This window comes from Hippocampus comes, unplaced genomic scaffold (genome assembly GCF_001891065.2).
Source record: "Hippocampus comes isolate QL1 unplaced genomic scaffold, H_comes_QL1_v1.1 scaffold41, whole genome shotgun sequence".
Lineage (NCBI taxonomy): Eukaryota > Metazoa > Chordata > Actinopteri > Syngnathiformes > Syngnathidae > Hippocampus > Hippocampus comes.
Genome location: NW_017805153.1, coordinates 1,673,812 through 1,693,890, shown reverse-complemented (window position 1 = coordinate 1,693,890; position 20,079 = coordinate 1,673,812). Strand labels below are relative to the sequence as shown.

The 20,079-nt window shown below is 41.8% G+C and overlaps 1 protein-coding gene and 1 long non-coding RNA gene across 2 annotated transcripts in view; both read right to left on the bottom strand.

Moving 5' to 3' along the window:
• Positions 1–6,901: 6,901 nt before the first annotated feature.
• On the bottom strand, positions 6,902–8,420 carry LOC109514976 (uncharacterized). Its single transcript, XR_002168092.1, has 2 exons — positions 8,274–8,420; positions 6,902–8,129 (listed from the first exon to the last, which is right to left on the bottom strand). It is a non-coding gene; the product is annotated as an uncharacterized LOC109514976 (long non-coding RNA).
• Positions 8,421–13,693: 5,273 nt separating this feature from the next.
• Positions 13,694–20,079, bottom strand: part of rnd3a (Rho family GTPase 3a) — a 12,251-nt gene continuing 5,865 nt past the window's right edge. The window contains exons 3-5 of the mRNA XM_019868469.1: positions 17,363–17,472; positions 16,009–16,143; positions 13,694–15,908 (exon numbers count right to left, since the gene is read on the bottom strand). Of these exons, the coding sequence (XP_019724028.1) occupies positions 15,660–15,908; positions 16,009–16,143; positions 17,363–17,472 (494 nt within the window). The 3' untranslated portion in view covers positions 13,694–15,659. The remainder of the gene's footprint in view (positions 15,909–16,008; positions 16,144–17,362; positions 17,473–20,079) is intronic.

Genomic DNA, 20,079 nt, shown 5'->3' with positions numbered 1-20,079 from the left:
CATGAGCAAAACTTTAAATATTTTGCTGAATTGCCCAACGTAAAATTTTATTGAAGTTTGTTGACATGAAATTTTCACTTGAGCCAACTTTTTAAAATGTTTTTTTTTTTTTTTACAGTCCGAAGGTAAGAAAGACTGAACAAAGGAAAAATATTTTTCTCAGCAAATTAAAGATAATCGTTTTTTTGTTTGTTTTTTGTTTTTAACGTGTTGTCATCTCGTGACTGTTGAAAAAAAAAAAAAAAACTTAAGGAATAGAAAGTCCAGTTATCTTTTTTGGTCGGAAAAATAACTACTCAATTAAAGTCCAAATTTTTAAACAAACGACTTAATTTCAATAACAAAGGTTCAGTTAGTTGCTTCCCTCTGCTGCACACAAGATGAACTTTCTAAACAGCACCTCATCGGCTCCTCACAAAATAGCTTCAGGCTGCAGCGGCAACCAAGTGACACTGTTGTGATGAGCGCTGACACTTATTGCTGCATAATGAGGTCCCACAAAGCCATATTTCACATGTCAGCTCCATGTGTGTCATTGCGGGCCTCCACTGTTGTGACACTCAGCACTGATGAAATGACACCCAAGGCCTCAGCATCACCTCTCCTGTTGTCTGAAACCAACATCTGTTATTTGCGATGGTCAGATTAATCCCGATGTTCAATCATTTGAAAGAATCATTTTGGTTGGATTATATACTGTAATGCATGAATGAGTGCTTTTCGTAGTCTGCACGGCGGTGAGGAACAATTTCCAAATTTTGCAAGGGGAATGTCAATATGCCACTCCTCCTTTTACCTGTGGCTCACTGCAACACTTTAAAAGGAAGCAGTGAGAAGAGAAAACTCACTTTTCATGAAATCAGCAGAAAATCACAATGCGATCATACTCTGAAGGCAGAATAAAATGCAGGACATGAGAAAATTCAATTTTTGAGATTGCTGACTCCTTCCAAATTCATCTGAAATCTAAAATCCATTGTTGGGCCACTTTTTCAGTCATTTTTGCCATCCCGACTATACACAGTATGTACTGCATGTTGAATGGCGAATTTACGTTTTCTTTCTATGAATGTCAGTGACCATGGAGTGTACAGGCAGTGACATCAGTGACAGTCCTGTCCACACGCATCAGCAGTATCACTGCCTCTGGCGGCCTACTACCATTTCGCCTCGAACCACCTGCTTTGCAACAACACCAGCCCGCATGGGGTCACTGTGGTTATGTGTCACAACGTGATGGCCACTCATTGTTTCTTTGGGTAATCTGCTGGAAAGCAGAAAAAGTTGAATCAGGTACTTTGAATCAGGTACTTCTGACAATTGTTGTGATATTACATCTCAGCGTAGATGCCAATGTTGGGTAACTTCTAGTATACTTTATGGTACGTTTCTCACAAAACTAAAATGGCAAAGTATTACAACGGAAGCCTTTTTATGTATTTCACTAACAGGGCGGAACGTATTAAAAAAAATCGTCAAGTCACTCATTGGTCATGAGATGATGTCACCAGTGAAAAATATGTCTTCTTTTTTGATGGTCACAGTCCAGTTGATAGCTGTGGTCTGACGTCTGCATTTTTTTGTGTGTTTATAATTGCAAGCACACTGCCAGTGCGTCATCATTTTTTCCACTTAAACGAGTGAATGGTGACCGTCAAAGGTAATGGTTGGAGGAGTTGTGCAGACTAGTCGACTTCTCCATTTTAATGTCGACGAGCTGTTTCTCACGTCTTTTTGGCATAAGGACGAGAAAGAGCCTCTTGCAACAACAAAATTACTCTATCGACCTGAACTGATTTCAACTGCCTTTTCATTCGGAGTTCCCAGCTTTGGTAATGAGGGCGAATCAGTAAAGGTGAAAAAATATAAAAGCCAGGCTCAAGCAGGCAGCCATTTTCAATGCTAGCAAAGTAGGTGAGATGCAAATTATTTAATGAATTCCAAGGCAGCCTTGAGAATTTGTAAAGACCACAATTTCCCACAATGCAGCACTCACTGCTCTGATGCGAACAGGGCAAGGGCAGGTTTGGCCAAGTTGTGCAAATGATACGTGGCTATGCCAGCAGCAAGCGTACCACATTTTTTTCTCTTTGTCTCTTTCCATCAATACTGACGGAAATAGTCAGACCCTCATCCGCAAAGGTGCATGCTATTCAGAAAAGAAAAAAAAAATACTCACAATTTTCAATTGAAATTGATATTGATTGAATAACAAACAGCATTTATTTTATTTTATTTAGCATTTCTTAATAAGTATTTCAGCCACTTTCTGGTGTACTATAAAGCCAAAAGATACTAATTCACTAAATTTAAAAAAAAAAAAAGGTTGAATTCAATGTTGGCCAGGGTATAGATGATTTTGGACTTCACTGTGTGTCAGAGATATCGATGACCATCCATCTTTTTTCTGTACTGCTCATCCTCATTTGGGGCCCATGTGAGCCAGAGCCTGTAGCAGCTGAAATTGAGGAGAGAGGTTGGTTACACTCGGGATCAGTTCCCAACCTATCACAAGGCAATTAGAGCCAAATGACCATTCACACTCACATTCACCCCTTTGTACAATTGAAATTCCTCAATTAACCTTCCATACACATTTCTGGGTTGTGCGAGGAAGAAAATCACAAAGCATATCAATTCCACGCAAGGCTGCAGCTCAGAACCTCAAACCTATGAGACAATCGTGCTAACCACTCGTCCACTGTTACAGTCTGGATCAGATAAATGAATCAGATATTAGAAAAAAGTGTTTTAAAAATTACTGAAATCAGATAAGCCACGACAAAGAAAATGTCCCACCTCCTCCCATTATGGTGATATCCGAAAGGCATATACAAGTGATACTACACGTTTGCGTGTTTGAGTGCTTGCAAACGGGGCCGAAAATGTCATCTTTACACAACCTGACAAGGAAATCTTTCACAGAGGAAAAATGCTCAGCCGCATGAGGACAGTGCTGCAGCCATGAAATTTGAAAAGATAAGCGTTCTCCAAAAAATAGAAACATAGATGTGACAGATCTGGGTCTCCACCGGTGTGGAACAATTGTCTCAGATTTGTCCAAGCGGTGCCACAACAACTCGCTGTCATGTTTCGTGGAGTCAAGTTGTTGCTGCTGTGCTGCCCGTTTTACTACTTGCGTTTTATTACAAGTGAGCACACATTTTGGAAAGTTTACAAAAACCGGCATTGTCATGTCTTTGCCGATATAAAGACATGGCGCAGGTAGGCTGATGCTGACGCATATCCTGGTCAACATGAGTAGAGTTTATCGAACAGAATGCATCATCTCTTCTTACAACTGCCCTCTCAGACCATTATTCATATGTCGTGTGATTGTACTTCTTAGCCATTACGAAGGAGCTTCTGTATTGTGCAAATGTACTGGGATTTATGTGACCACTTGGCATGAAGAGCGCTTGAAAGAGCCCGACTGATGTCAAAGGATCTAATGCAAGATTTGCCGAGGTAACGTGGATATGAAAAGTCAGCATCATGTTTGATGCCATTTTTTTTTTTTTATATAAAGAAAAATGAAACATGATAGGGTGGCCCGACGGCCGACTGGTTAGCACGTATGCCTCGGCTGTGCAGAGGTGCAGGGTTCGATTCCTGCTCCAGCCTTCCTGTGTGGAGTTTGCATGTTGTCCCCGTGTCTGCGTGGGTTTTCTCCGGGTACTCCAGTTCCAGGAACATGCATGGCAGGTTAATGGAACACTCTAAATTGTCCTTTAGGTATAAGCGTGGATGTTTTTTTGTCTATGTGTGCCTTGCAATTGGCTGGCAAGCAGTTCAGGGTGTCCCCCGCCTCCTGCCCGAAGACGGCTCGGATAGACTCCAGCATGCCCCATGATCCTTGTGAGGATAAGTGGATCAGAAAATGGATGGATGAAACATGATAAAAGAAATTCTGAACTCTGATGGGGGGGGAAAGTGTTTTTTTTAATTGCAAATGCTTTTAAATGTTGCACTTTTAATTATGTGAAGCATAGTGACTTACCTTGTGCATGAAATGCACTACATAAATAAAGCTGCCTTGCCTTGCCTTTACTCAGTCATCGAACTTTGAAGTCCTTTACTAAAAAATAAAACTAAAATAAATGAAATGATAAACTCACACAACAAACTCTTATTTTATTTTTCTGTCTATGGGGTAAATCTTTCCTTCCAAAATAAATGCTTTGACATATAGCCTTACAAATATGGCAGCACAGTAGTAGGTTACTCTAGTATGGTGAATATCAGATCATGTGAAGTGTGCATTCCAAAAAGATGCTTCTCCGATTCTTTGAAGTTTCACAATTGTCCATCGATGTCTCCTGCTTGTTTGTCTTTATCTGTCTACGGACCGGAGACTAGTCCACGGTGCACCCCTGCCCCTCACGCAAGGTCACATCTGGAATCGGCTTAATGAGGACAAGTGTTGGATGGATAGCTGCATTGGAACGGATTTCTGTAAATTTACTGTGAATTTATGACAGTATCTTACTGTTTAAAAAAAAAAACAAAACTATAAAATACAGTTAACTACTCATCCATTGCATGTAAATTAAACAGTTAATCAGTCAGTTAACAAGAACATTAGATCACTGTCATTTAACAGTATAAAAGTACGGATTGCTGTAAAGTTCCGATGATAGAACAATATCTTACTGTATTTTTTTTTTACGTAAAATACCATTAGATATTCATCACCGGATGTAAATTAACAGTAAACGCTTGATTAAGAATAACAAACTGTAATGTGACTGTATACAACTGTATTTTCTGTCAAGCAGCGCAGATAGTCACCACATTTCTATCTTCATCGCTTGACAGAAAAAGAACATACGTTACACCACTTTATGAATCGCCCTGCATTAAAATTAACCAGGGGGGGCACTGTTTTGGCAAATACAAGGGTAGACACAAAGATATGACCGCCCGATATTTATCATCCGTCCCCATCAATACCTCGAAATGGGCCGTCAGAGGTATACTTTAACCAGTTACTTATTTACAGTTGGCACAGAAAAGTAGGCAGTAGAACATGTTGCTGGATGCGTTTGGAATCTAGGTTGAAGCATGAGAAGTTACCCAATTGACGTAAATTACAAGAAACATTGAACAGAACTGTTTTTTTTTTCTGATTTAAATACTTCGGAAAAACACTCTAAAAATGAATAATAAAAGACAGGAGAGATGACAAGGTACCTAATCAGATTAATTTCAGGATAGACCCTCCAGGATGTTCAGCAAGACTGACCTCGCCGCATATTCCATTTCCTGACTGTTTTTTGCCCTTGAAGCATGCCGGTGTGAGTGACAACCCGAGGCCAGAAAGCGACAGGAGGAAAAGGAATGCAAGATTCAAGTCCAGTCTTTAAGATTAATCTATCAATATTTCAATGTGAACTTGTGCTTTTTGAGGCTTTTAGTGCTTTTCACAAGTTGAGTCAAATATCACCATACTTATGAACTCCATTTTTGGGCAATGTAAAATTTTCCCCAGCAATAAGCATAATATTGTAATCCTCAAAGCAAAGTGGAGTTAAATGCACCTTCTTTAAAAAAAAAAAAAAAAAAAAAATCCCCAAATTTAATGAAGAAAAGCAGCAAAAGAAAAATTGACATCAGCACATAAACATTATCCAAACTTACCAGATGTTGTGACCAGTGACCGTGTCGAAGGAGACATATTTTCCAGGTGTCTTAATAAAACTAGCTGAGATTTGTCAGCCAGAGGATAAAGAATTAGAGCACATTTAACATTCATTTGTCAAAATCTAGTTGAACCCGGGGCGACTGGTGGTGGCTCCGTATCACTGCTGCCCTCTACTGCACAGCCCGTATACCTTTGACGTTGACGAGAAATCTCATTTGTATTTTCACTCATGGAGGCAGCACTTCTTCAACAAGTTGTCAAATTACACTTGCCAATTACCCCCTAGCCTCACAACAAAAATTGCACTCAGAATTGAAATGCTGGTGATCTGAAGCGAAGGCTGTCAATGCCGTTAGCTAACGCTAATCTTTGCTTCCTCTTTTTCTTACTTGAAAATGGCAGATTTTTGCCCAAACCATGCTGCCGAGTGGGGCAGTCACACTGTTGTGTTATCTTTTGAAAAAATTCAGAACACCTCGCTTACAGACACATTTAAAAAAAAATATATGCAGCTCATAAGGATTATTTTTGTTGTAATTCCCCACTTGATGCATATTGGTAGTCATTCCAGAGACCCATCTATTTATATACAACCAATGAGAAGTCACTGTAATGGAATATGTCCATTTTAAATCATGTTGGCGTCAGTATCCAGAATGTTCCTTACGAGACGAGCGTTGGCGTGCTCACCCCACATTGGTGCTGGAAGAAACCAATGGAGTTTTTTGGAGCATGACAACATATTGAGTAGGTAATCCCATGCATTTTTTAGAAATGCCCTAAAGGGATTTGGAATTATTTTGCAGCTGTGAGACTGTCATGAGCCCGTTCTTGTGTGTCTCCCGCAGGTGGCAGGGGAGGCCTTTTCCCCCAGCGTGCACACCTGCTGCCAATTTGATCATCAAGTTCAGCCATGTATGGAAGGACTTCGCAAGCGCCAAGTTGGCGTCAGATTATTGACCGTGCTGGCTGTTGTGCTTGAAGTGTTATTTTCTAGACCTCTCGATATTATTCTTAGTTGCTCTCGTTTTGTTCATAGATCCTCAAATGTAAGTATTTTTGTTATTCAATTATTGCTCTGGATCACTGTTTTCATGTTATTGGATTTTTGATATTTTGTTTGTGTGTTCTCTGTGTTCTATTGAACCTTACCTTTGCAAGTGCTTTTTGTTTCATGCATTGTTTTTCCTGGCACCTTGTGACCAGCGATTTCAGTTTAGACTTTGCCGGTGCAGTTTTCTTCAAGAAATACTTTTTATCGCACTTTGTCTGAGCCTGCATTTTTGGAATCCAAAAATATTATTCGGTTCGGTCTGAACCTGACAGAGATTGTGGACAGGATGAGTGTTATACACTTGAGTTTCTGTTTCCTCAAGGTAAAAATCTAAAGTATGACCTCCAAATGATTTTTTGGCCGCTTCCGAACGGGATGAGACAAGATGCTCAGGAACACCCGTTGGGAATTTTAGCCTTGTTATTCTACAATGTTCCCGATGGTTGGAACAGTCCCGCGTGCTCCCTTTGAAATCTGTAGATCGATAGCCGAGTAACCGCTTCGCCCTCATTTTAATTGACTTTCGTTTTTTGGGGGGCCCACCTTGCAGGACCTGGAGTCATCCATAACCTCCCTTATGGTTCTAATTGCTTTTGGCTGTACAACAACTGGATTTGAAGTTAGAGACCCCTCCCTCGGTTGACTGCAAAATGGGTTTGGGATTGGAGGGACTTGATTTCCCATGGTGGATTTCTAATGACTTCTTAAGCAGACCGGCGGGCTCATTGAAGGAAAACAAGCAGAAAGACAGCCATGAGAAGTCTCCTCCCGCACTCCTCTCACAACATGAGATGAAATGGAGCCACCGTTGAAGCAAAACAAAATGCACAGCAGGGATTCAGCAACACTCCAGGAGAGCAGGGGAGAAGGAGTGGGGGGAAGTGTTAGGGTGTGTTTCCTGGTGGCTACGGGTGGTTGGCTTGACATCTTAAGCTGATTCATGCTAATCAAAATGGGCGAGAGAGGCCCGCTTTGCCTGCTCTGCTCTCATTTCTTGAAGAAAATGCGCTGAGTGGTGCCTGATGGGAATGTCTTTGGAATTCAATGAGGGCTTTTTAAGCCACATTTCCACCAAGTGATACGCTTTCAGTTCAGCTTGCCACCGCATAGAGAAGAACAATAAAGCCTGATCTGGTTTGTGTAGGCATGAGGTGAATGCTGCGTCAAGACACAGACTTACTCACAGTCAAAATCACACATCGCTACTACCCATGTCAGTTGTCGGTGTCCATGTCGGTTTGAGAAGACAGATTTCCATTATGGCAAGAAACTGGTGTAGAGTCCCCTGTGCTGGATGATGAAGTTCATTTGCAGTTTGGCTCAGACTTTTCCCTTTAACCGGAAATGTTCTTCATTTTCCCAGATCACACGGGCCTACTGTCATGATTGCTCAGTTGCAGCTTATTTATTAAGCGCCGTCACTCACTTGCCCTGTCACAACGCGGCGACAGAAATGAGGGTTGGTCGTCTCCTTGCGGCAACAAAAGTCTCGCAAATCATCTTTTATCATCACGCACAGCCATTTTGAATGAACGTCTTGCTGGAATACAGCCAGTATTGAGTGATGCCTTTTACCTTGTACTTTATGAGATCTCAATCCTTGGGATTGTTGTCGTATCATGGCAAACTTTCAATCCGAATCTAAGAATATACACGTACTTCCTCAAATATGATCAAGAACAAGAGCTGCACAGAAAAAAAACCCACATCCATAAAGCAGCATGCAAGCAGTTCCCCCGAAACTGAAAGCTGACACTTCAGGCAGTGATCTCACCACATACACGAGGCCTGAGATTTCGAAGTTTGTCAGGTGGGCGGACAAAGGAATGTGAGAGACTATACACGACTGCATTAGGTGGATTTTTCTTTGTTTTGTCTATACCTTACATCAACAACAGATTTCCTACCAAATGCTGAAAATTTACCTTAAACACCAGTACGTGTTGTGTTAGCTGGCGACAGTAGAGGCAGTTCACTGGCCCTTTAAGCCTCCTGCCCTTACTTCCCCCTCCTTCATAAAAAACCCATGAGCTAGTTTTGCAATATGTAGAACATCCCAAACTTACTCCACCCTGAGTGCAGCCTCAAAAATGTAAAATGCTCAGAAAAGTGGCACACATGAACTTTTATCACTTATTACAACATTTTGACTTTTTTTGTTTTGACTATTAAACATGCATTAAAGCCGGGGTTCCCGTAGTTCAATTCGTTGTTTTGTAACGTGTGGACATAGAAATACTCAAATGGGACCAGTAGAGAGGTTCTTGTATGTTGTAGTTGTTTGTGTGCAATTCATTGTTGACAGTCTAGTTGCTGTTATTGTTTTACAGTATTGTTCTTCAGACAATATTCATTTATTTGGATGGAGGTGAGGTTCCAGATTACCAGATTATGATGCGTGAACAAAAAAAAAATCACTTATTTGCCAACTTTGCTTACAAATATTATACAAATGAAGAGATTCATATTTGTGAAATATGTCGAATGCTGCCCTCACTTGTTTTAACAGATATATCTGTGTATTTTAAAATCTTGTCAGATGTCTGCTGTACACTGACTGCTATCGTTCAACCTGCACTCTGCGGCTGGGTTCGAATGACTTCTCGCCTGACCCAGATACTGTAATAAGCTAAAGCAGAGCACATGAGCTCAACCCTCTTCGTCTCAAACTCATCCTCGGGTGAGCTGCACTTTAGTGGGTCTACAGTTAGCGTGTTACCAAGACAAATGAACCAATATCCTGGTTGCAAATGTGCTGCATGTGGTCTTGTGATGTCCAGCTGCTCCCAGGAGGGGGGAGGGGGGGAGGGCGGTGGTCATCGGAGGTCAGGTGTTAAGTCGACAGACAGACATCACATGGTGTGAGTGACACTGGCTGAGGTTAATATAGAGACTAGTTTTCATCACCGACTCTGGATAAAAAAATAAAAATAAAAAATTGGGTGAGGGAGCATATTTAACCACTTTAGACTTAAGTGGTGAAATAGCAAAAATCTAATCGTTGTATTAATAGTATTAGTAATTTGTAAGAATAAAAAAAAAAATCTGATGTGGCCGTGGCTGTAGAAATAACCTGTCCCAGGGTCATCATAAAACTTTTTGCCAAAACAGGCAACACTAAAGTAACATTCCGAACAGTCAATTTGAATACAATAAAAAAATACAGTCTACTCTTAACTTCCTCTTAAACCCCCGTTTTAATTGTAACACAGCTGTAAAAAAAAACAACCCCAAAACAAACAACCAAAAAAAATCATACTATAAGGCACTCTGTAATTTGACTTGATGACATCCAGTATGTTCTTCTTTTGTTGGGAGTGCTATTGTCAAGTCCTTGAAAATGTGAGAGCGAGAGATTGTTTTTCACCAATTGAACAAGCTGCTAATCAATAGTGATTGAGAAAAAAAAGGAATTTAGATGGGCCAATGTGATACAAGTGACACTACAATAAGCATTCAGCACTATGATGGAGTGCTGCCATTAAACAGCCAAAGTGTGATAGAGAACTCAAGTGAGCTGTTGAGGTCACTGCTTTCATATCCGCACACATCCCCCCCCATCCCATTATGTTATTTCCCTTCAGGAGCAGCTGGGATGGAATGCTTGGATCAATAGGTCCAAACTGGTGGTGTGCTGTCATCTCCGCCTCCTAAGCCCATCTCCTTCTCACGCCTCACGCAATCAGTCATGCACAGCTGTAAAATAGGGTAACAACAATGAGAATAACTTTGAAGTGAATAAGTGAAGCGGCAGACGGCTTGGCCATGAGCTCATTCTACCCACAATAGAATGTTGACGGAATGCTTGTATGTATGTTTCTAGCTGTTTGGTTGTAACAATTTGCAGAATTTCCCCTTTTAATTAAATGAAGATAAACTTGAGGAAACTTACACAATGTGCAATATATTTCATACACGCACAAAACGTGTGTTGTTGGTATGAACTGGTTTACGAGTGATAACATTATCATGGCTCCATCAACTCGTACGTGGATTTAAATGATGGGGAGTAGGGGAGGGGCACAATTTTTCATTGGTGCTTCTGTGAGGGCCATATAGGACCACATACTTCCTAGCTACATGTATGACAAAAATGCCATTGTAATTTGGGACAAAATACATGCCTACATGTGCAGGGCACTTACAATATTTCATTTTTCATAATAAGTTTTCTCAATGCATGTTTAAAGATCCAACATTCAACAAAAAAAGTTTTGAAGCGATCAACAAAATAACCACATACTGTGATTTTTTTCCCCCTCCAGTGCAAAGAGCTCTCTCAGAAAAATTAATTCAAGGGTGCCACAAAACTGCTGAATGGCAAAACAAAATTAAGAGCAAAAACCCATTTTGTGCAAATTAGGTTACTTTTTATATTCTTTGAGCCAACTCTAATTGATTTATATGGACCTGAATTACAAAACAGTCTGAAAGGGCTTTACAGGCCCACAATAAACAAATACAGTCTTAAAGACCTCCCCTCATCTAAACTCCTCCAGAGGGCAAACAATAACTCAAAAACTGCATAAAAGGGAAAAAGAAGAACCCCTGAAACCTACCAACCTAATATTATTGAGGTACTATGTTTGCCTTGCATGTCATTCCAAATCTGCAAAAAAATTCTTAGGCCTTCTCACATTGTAGTCTAGGGAACTACAAGACCCGGTGCAAGTGCCAACTAAGTCATATCTGCCATCTAGTGGTGAATGTTGTAGGTACAACTTAAAGCTATACAGTGGAACCCCGCTATACGTGGGGCATAGAGACTGGGTCGGCCTGTGAATAGCAAAAATCTGTAAATAATTGATTCCCCTTGAAATGTTTTGGGAGGGTCGTGCGGGCGGGGAAAATAGAAATTCAAGCCTGCCTTTAAAGAGCAAAAATAATTAATACAAGAACAAACAATAAAGCAATAACTTGCAATGCGGGAGAGCAAGCCAGAGTACCAGAAGAAAGCCCACACAAGCATGAAGACAACATGAAAACTCCACAGAGGAATGCCAGAGTTGAGCTCCGAACACTAAACTTTAGACTCTCACAGCAGACATGCTAACCACTCGTCCAATGCACTCGCACCAGACATGGGTGATGTCACGCATGCTGTGATCATGACGTCTCTGAACCGCTGATGAAAGGAAACTGATTCTCTCTTCTTTTATCCACCACCGCTCCAAACAACACAGCGTTTGTAGGAATAAGATAAGATAAGAAAACCTTTATTAGTCTCACAATGGAGAAATTCCCTATTCACAGCAGCAAAGTTATGAAAGGAAGAAGTAGAACTTCCATTTCCACAGTAGAACAGCCAACTTATCTATATCTATATTTATATTGCACTTAATTGAACTGTGTACATTGAAACCGAAACATTTATTTTGTGAATGCAAACACTTTGTTTTTCTTCTTTCTTCTTTCTACCCACAATTTTGCTGCTGTAGACTGTAAATTTCCCCAGTGTGGGACAAATAAAGATTTATCTTATCTTATCTTATCTTAGAAGAACAAAATATATGAGCTGCTGTAAAGGCAGCCACTCTCGCGGCGCCAGCTTGAAGTCAAAATAACAAAGTAATACAACACAATGTTGCATTGTATGTTGCACATACAGCACATTTGACAATAAAGTTATATTTGACTTGACTTGACTTGACAATAACATAAGACACAGACAGTCGTGCAATCTTAACCACTTTTCTGCATCCTCTTTGTTGTATGAAGCAGTTATAGATGAAAGAGGAGAGGATCAAAGTGTCCTCATAGCTGTAACAACTGTATTATTGTTGATGTTCTATACAATACAATACAATACATTCTGATTTATATCGCGCTTTGACAACAGCTGCAGCTGTAACTATGTTACATTGTATTAATTTTTGCGCCTTGTTACAGCTGCAGCTGTGGTGAAAGTGTGATATATTAATAAAGATGTACAGTATTGTATTGTATTGTAGTCCGAGGCCCCAACCTTAAGGGGTGCATACAAACGAGGTAGGTGGCGTATGTTTCCCCCACTGTTTATGGTTACTTTCTGATGAATAAAAGTCCACACATAGGGCATCAGCAACATACTGTAGTTGGCATCAACACACCCTTGGACACCACTGTAAACATAAATTTTTGTTTTTATATGCCACGAGTGGATTTGATGTCCAACAAAATGCTAGTGAAGTGCAGAAAAATCTCCTTTGGAAAAGACAGTAGCTTGAATTTGTCAAAGCGTTTCTGTGGAGGAAACTCACAATCCGGTGATGCCCATGGGCTCCAGACATCAAGATTGAAATTATGATTTTCGATTTACATCGGTTGTCCAAATACTGTCAATCCCACTTGGTTTATTTCAAATCCTCTGTGCTAGTGCACAGAGGCAAAATCATGAAAACTGCCATGTTCCAACAACATTCTTAGCCTGGAGGAAACTTGATGGTAGTGGTGAGGGAAGTTTCAAGTACAGGAGTACACTACTCTGTAGTGCAGAATCACAGATTTGCAAAAAATTTGGTTGGTTCTGGGTTTTATAAATAATTCAGTGAGTGAACGAGGCTGTCAAATTTCACATCACCCTTGGAAAAAGTGATTTCATGAGCCAAAAATTCACTGAGCAGCTTTTTTCCCGAAGCGCATGCAAGTTTGTTTTCACAGTTAATTGTAATCTTCAACATCCTGTTTGCTTCAAATGAAAGACAGGTGTGCCTGAAGCCCCCCCCCACCAAAAACAAAAAAAAAAAACAAAAAAGAGAGACCCAAGAGAACTTCAACCACAGAACCAACAACACTTGCTTTCATCTTCAATTTAATTTTATTTTAAAAGGAAAATATACAATTCAATAAATATTGTGGCAACAACATCGGCAAGGTGACGTCAGCATTTGAGAAAACATGAAAAAGCACGCAGGCAGGACACAACATGAAACCAAAAATTTGGCTCACAGCACTGACATTAACTTGAGACATTTTGACAACTTAAGTCACAAATACGTTATTACCTGTGGATTTTTTTTCCCAAACAGTTAAATTGCATGGCTTCAAAACTGGGCGTCAACCCGTTGACATGTTTTAACGTCGACCCTGATGACGCAGATTAAAACATGTACAGCAGGGTGTCTTTGGGCGCAAATAAAAACTAAGACGCAAGAACAAATCTTAGTTTTGTTACCTTGACTAATAACCAAACTAAGATGCTAACAGCGCTGTACATTAAGGCAACATTAGCACTAGCTGCTCTCTTCTGGAGGTGGGAAGTCAACCCTTGATGACTTTATAGTAAGATCATCTTAATATACACCAGTGGCTAGTAGCACATGGAAAACTGAAATCAATTGGCTAAGCTAGCAACCAAGAGACATAGCCTTCCATAAAAGATGCCTCTTTGGTCAACTGTCGTCAAAGAGCCACTTAATGCATTGCTACTGACCGCAAACGACATTGCCAATGTTAATTGTTAGTATAGTAAAAAACAACAACAACAAAAACACCTTCTTGATTGGGACTTGTAGGCTAAATGGTATTTGTCTTTTACAAGGTTGGCTTGGCGATGACTGACCACAGTCCACACACACCATGAATATATATACCACCCTCTGTTTTAAAAGAATCATTGCATATTTTGCTAGACCTTGACACAGGGCTGTAATTTAATATATTTGTTTTTGTTCTTGAGGCAATTGAGACTTAACTTATGGATTTCCCAATTTGGCAGCTTCGAAATCCAACTAGTCAGCTGTCAAATAGGCTGCCAACAAAACCTTAAAAAAAAAAAAAAAAAAAAAAAAAGTCAACAGCAAGATGGCCAAGTTTGGTGTAGGACTAACACATAACGAATGGTGTGGTAAATATCTGCTGACAGAAAAGACTGGTGTATGGGGGATGGAAAGATGAATGGACCCTGTAGGCTGGAGCATCCCCTTATCTTTGGCATATTGGGAGATTGCAGTTGCCACTAAGTTGCTCTCAAAAAATCCTGAGGCTGAGGGGCGTAAAAGTGAGAAAATTTACTTCATAGTCTCAGTGAGTGGCTCTACTTTGTTAAATTTTCTGATTTCAAAACTAGTTATCAATCAATGTGTTGTGCCTGTGTGATAACATAAGGCAATCATACATTGATATGGGTTTCACAGTCATAATGGACAACTTCATAACTATGATGTGGCCCGCGGCAAGAATTAGTTTGACCCCCCTGGGGTCATGTTGAGTTGAGTAATAAAAATTGTTGGAACATTATATGATTTCTAATTTCAGACCATTTGGAAAACATGCCTCCTTTAGCATTTTTCCCTTGGCCATTTAAAACGAATATGAAATAAATCAAAATTTGAAATTGATCACTAATCGACTCTTCATTTTACCAAACATTTCTTCGACCACCCAACCCTAGTGGAGACATGCAATTTCCAGAACAACCCCATCATGGGAAAGTGATGCTGTTCTACACCAATGACTTCACATTAGACAACATATCGCAGACGGGACGAACAGCATCTTCATTGTGCCGCGCTGCCGCGAATTGACAATGTGTTGCTCTGAAGCCCAGCGCCAACCACATCAGCAATTCTTTGCCATTTTTAGTGGCGACCCCACCCAACAGTAGCCATCATCACGATGTCACACGTTCTTCTGAGCGTTCCAATGACATCACTTTTCTAATTTAGCTCCTGTGGGCGTGGCCTGCATCCGCTTTGTTCTCCTGCAGGAAGCAGGAAGTAACCCACTTCCCGAGCAGGTAGCGCGCTGACCGATAACTTCCTCGACAGCCCGGGAGGGGGCCGTGCAGAGCGGGACGCGACTTTGACTTGTCATTGGTGCAGCGTGTTCCGGGAACTTGTACATGAATTGAATCTTATAATGCTCCTTTCCAGGCACAAAACTGGTCTTTCTCCCACAGGAAAGAGGCGTTCCCCGTAGCTTCCTGCTTGCTCCATGCTCAGTCCCCCATCCCGTCAGTCTATTTCCCCTCAGTTTGATCAGTCACATGACAGAGCAACTTCTGGCCTTGTCCTTGCGGAGGTCTGAGGCTACAGCTGCTAGGTCGGGTCTGCCAGGCATGTGTGAAATCCTCTTAGTGGCGCGGGCGGTCTTGCTGCGCTTGACATTTTTGCCATTTTTGTTGACGCAGGCCAGGGTGGCCACGTGGAAAATGTCCCGCACACTGTTCTCTGATTGCTGAGCCGAGCACTCGATGTAGGGCGCAGAGATCTGCTTGGCCATGCTGGAGCCCTGTGGAGGAGAGCGTATGGTCAATGATGGATGGGGAGCGGTTTTGCTCTTCCATTTTAAAGGCACGGCACGAAAAGCATTATTTGAAACTTTGGCGTACCTGGTCATAAGACACGGGGGTCTGCCGGTGGTTCGAGAGCTCGACTAGTGTGTTCAGGTCAGTGCGTAGGTCTGACTTACAGCCAACCAACAGCATCTTAGTGTTGGGACAAAACTCCAGGATCTCCCCCTTCCACTGTGGGGAAATAAACAAAGTCTCAAATGAAGGACACGGAACTGATGCTGGAATATAAGAAACATCTGCTGGGTCTTCTTGATTTCTAGCTGGATTTTGAGGTACAAAGGTCAGGACTGCAACTTCCTCGTGCCACAAAGGCTTTGAACCCTGGGGTGGAGGGGGCAGGGGAGAGCGCTACAAATAATCTCGATGTTTCCTTCCTGCCAACAACGGACGCTTTGTGATGGATCTCTTAGGGCTTCAATCTGAGACGATATAGTCAGGGGATCAAGTTCATCGGATATAAAAGGGTAATCGTATTGCACAATGACTCTACTGCAACACGCAGGTCACCTGACACTTGGACTACTTCTGTAGCAGACGCATTCTGCAAATTTGACAAAAGTTGTTTCTAATCCTTTGCACGGGTGATAAAGAGGTGGAAGTAGCCTTGGGTCTTTTTCAATTTTACTTTGGAAGGGTTTACAATCTCCCCTCCCTTCTGAGTCTGGTACATGATAAGGAAAAATTTAATGCAGAACAAATGTGATAAAATAAATAAATAAATAAATGTTCCAGTACATTGTTCGGTACTTTGTGCCAAAAACTCCACCTTGTAACTTTTATTGGAACGGCAACGACAAACAGGGCCTTTTGGCGAGTATTGTGCATCAGGCCCATTGTGGTCGGGTGCAGGCCTGTGTTCCACAATATCACTCATGGCCAAACGTTGATCCAGGGGGCCGGTTCTATGAAAACATTTCCACCAAGCAGGCCAGTTCAACTCGCCGCAGTACCGTAGATGCAACAACAAACAGGGCGTAATTGGCGAGTATTGTGCAAAAGTCATGTAGTAATATGTTGTTATTTTGTGGAAAATCCCTTTGCATTTTTTGAACTGAGCCGTTTCTGGGAAACAGACATTCCACCGGTGTGATGACTGATATTTATACACCGTAGCATGTGGAAATCAGCTTGAAAACCCACAATCAGCAGATAAAAAACCCACAGCCACTCCACAGTTCCATATCACATTTGTGGAAATGTGTCACGTGCTTTCAGCTACGTCAACCAAAATGTCACACGGCGCGCTGACAGCTTGACTGATTTCAGACTTTTGATCCGGAAAAAATATCAGACGGGCTTCTTGCCGGCGGATCAAACACAACCAACGCCTGTATTGTAGACACACATAGAGGGGCTTAATGAAGAGATATATTCATTAAAGACAACTGACCTTCTTCAGAACGCTGTCGAGGGTTTCGGGGCGACTGATGTCAAAGCACAGGAGCACCGCGTCTGAGTCTGGATACGAGAGAGGCCTCACATTGTCGTAGTATGGAGAACCTGAAAGAAAGAGAAATGAAGAGATGGATTAAACGCACGAATCGACTGTAGGTTCGCATGTCACAACCTCTTTCCAGGTGTGTAAAAAAGAAAAAAAAATGGTGCAGTTTCTCTGCGGTTCATTGGTCAAGTTAGAATGCAATCATTGGATGCACGCCAAAGAAGCAGACTGAGATCTTCTTTATGAAGCGGCATTGTTCTTCTGGAAATGTGAGTATCATCATACAAGATTTCTCAAATCGGTTTGTGAGTGTGTCCATTGGTTGGGAATTTTAGTCAAATTCTCAACAGCTAACGTGCGACACACAACACGTTAGAAAAAGAAGAACAAGCCGCCAAATGAGGCAAAGACCTTAGGTTACTGCTGAAGGTATTTCAGGATCAGCCAATTATAGACTGAGCGTCAACAGGAAAGAAAAAGAAAATCAGCCAGCATCAGATATTTTTCACGAACAACGAATAGTGGAAAGTCTTCTTCACTTTAGGGAGGAGCCCATTCCTGAGTTCCAAAAATAACAATGTACATACAAAGGAATGCACTTCAGTTGGTAACATGACATAATCCATAGCAACTGAGAGAAAAACAAATAACGCATAAAATATGCTGACTATGACAAGATCCTTCTCAGGGAAAAAAAACAGCAGAGAAATCGAACCTCAGAGCGAGAAAACGACTCCCTCCTCAAATCGAAGCCATATGGGATGGAGACGCCCTTTCTACCCGACAGACATCATGGTCAGGAAGTGCTTTGGGGCTGGGGGGTTGGGGGGGCGGGTTAATGTCAAGGTGAGGCAAGATCACATGACAAGTTATGGCCGACCACACACAAATGGCTGCCAAAAATCTGGGGAATTTTGTTATGGGGAATGGAAGTCTCCCCTGGGAGGTCCGTTTCCAAACACTGAACAGCCAGGAATGCATGCGCGCGCGCGCGCGCGCGCGCGCGCGCACACACACACACACACACACACACACACACACACACACACACACACACACACACACACGCTCTCTCTTAATTCAAACACTCTTGGTGGAGGCACCATTTCAACAACCCCCACTTCCTTTCAGGTGAAATAAAACAGTGACACGGGCTGATGGATACGTGAACCCAGTCGCCCATTGGGAGAGTCAGCCTTGTCATCCATCATTTGTGGGTGTCACATAATCAATAATGTTTCACTTTGGACTTGGCAGTGATGAAGAAGTACATAGATTGACTACCCCGTATTGTGTATCACATATAACATGCCGCAGTTAGACCGTGCGTATTAGCATAAACACTCTAAATGCACAATATGGCCACGTGCTGGAACGTAAAATGGATCCATCTTGTCCCAAATGTTTTGATGATGGAAAATTGATAGAAATACGTATTTTGAACTGGTCTTTCGAAACAGGGCACCGTAAAATCTGTCTGCAGATCAATTTTTTTTCTTTTTTTTTTTAAAACCAGAGCGAAACACATGACAGACCTCTCTGTGGTATAGGAGGCAATCTTGGCAGCGTGTTAAAGAAGTGGATAAATGCGTGTTTATGTTGAAATACGATGGGGTGTTATGTTTAAGGGAATCAGGCCCATTGTGCTCCGTTTGCAGGCCTGCAGTTCCACAATATCACTTGCTGCCAAATGTTGATCAGGGGGCCGGTTCCACGAAAACATTTCCACCAAGTGCGCCTGTTCAACTTGCCACAGTACAGCGTAGGCCATTAAACTGATCTGGTTGATGTTTTCGCCACAGGGTGTGTCAGCTATGTAAATTGAGTGAAATCATAGCAGTGGGATGCAGCGTAACCTGCCAGTGATGTCAACCGAGAAGAATGCAACGCAGTCAACAAGAGCCAAAAATGGAGGGCATTCCGTATTTGGTGCTCACACCACTTTTGAAAAGAAAAATAATTACACAATGACCAGACTTAAATTGTACAAGTGGGTGGAAACGGTGTCCCAATGATATCCAGTTTGACGGTGAAAGTGTGACATGGTCAGTGTCATGGCTGAAACCGCACAGAACACAGTCCTCTCATGCTGGGCTTTCCGCATGATGTGTTTCAGATGAAATGACCAGTTTTGTTTTCCCCTGGACCCTCCACGTGTGGTTCGTTGAAGGAAGACATCGACTCGAGGTTTCATCAGTTAAGCAAAAGCTCGAACTCGTAGCAGGCATTATCGTCCCTTTATGTCACATATGTCAAAGTGCCGGCCCGCGGGCCAAATCCGGCCCGCGAGAATGTTTTCAGTGGCCCCTGGGATGATATTGATTTATTGTTAGAACCGGCCCGCGGACCGCAGCAAGCCGAGAGCCTGCAGATCTTTTACACGCACCAATACTACCTTTCCCACAATGCAACGGGGACGCGCCCAGCAGTGGCCGCTGTATTTCAATATTAGTGCAGCAGTCGTTCGAATAGCAGTGACGTTAGCTTGCAGATACCCATCAAATATGGCAAAACAGAAGATGGACACTGAGAACCGGGGGTTTCAAACAAGGTGAGAGTGGGAGTACATGTTCATGGAGTAGCTGGAAAACCTGTGTGTCCTCTGTGTGGAGAAAGTGTGGCGGTATTGAAAGAGTGTAATCTGAGACGACATCATGAAACGAAAC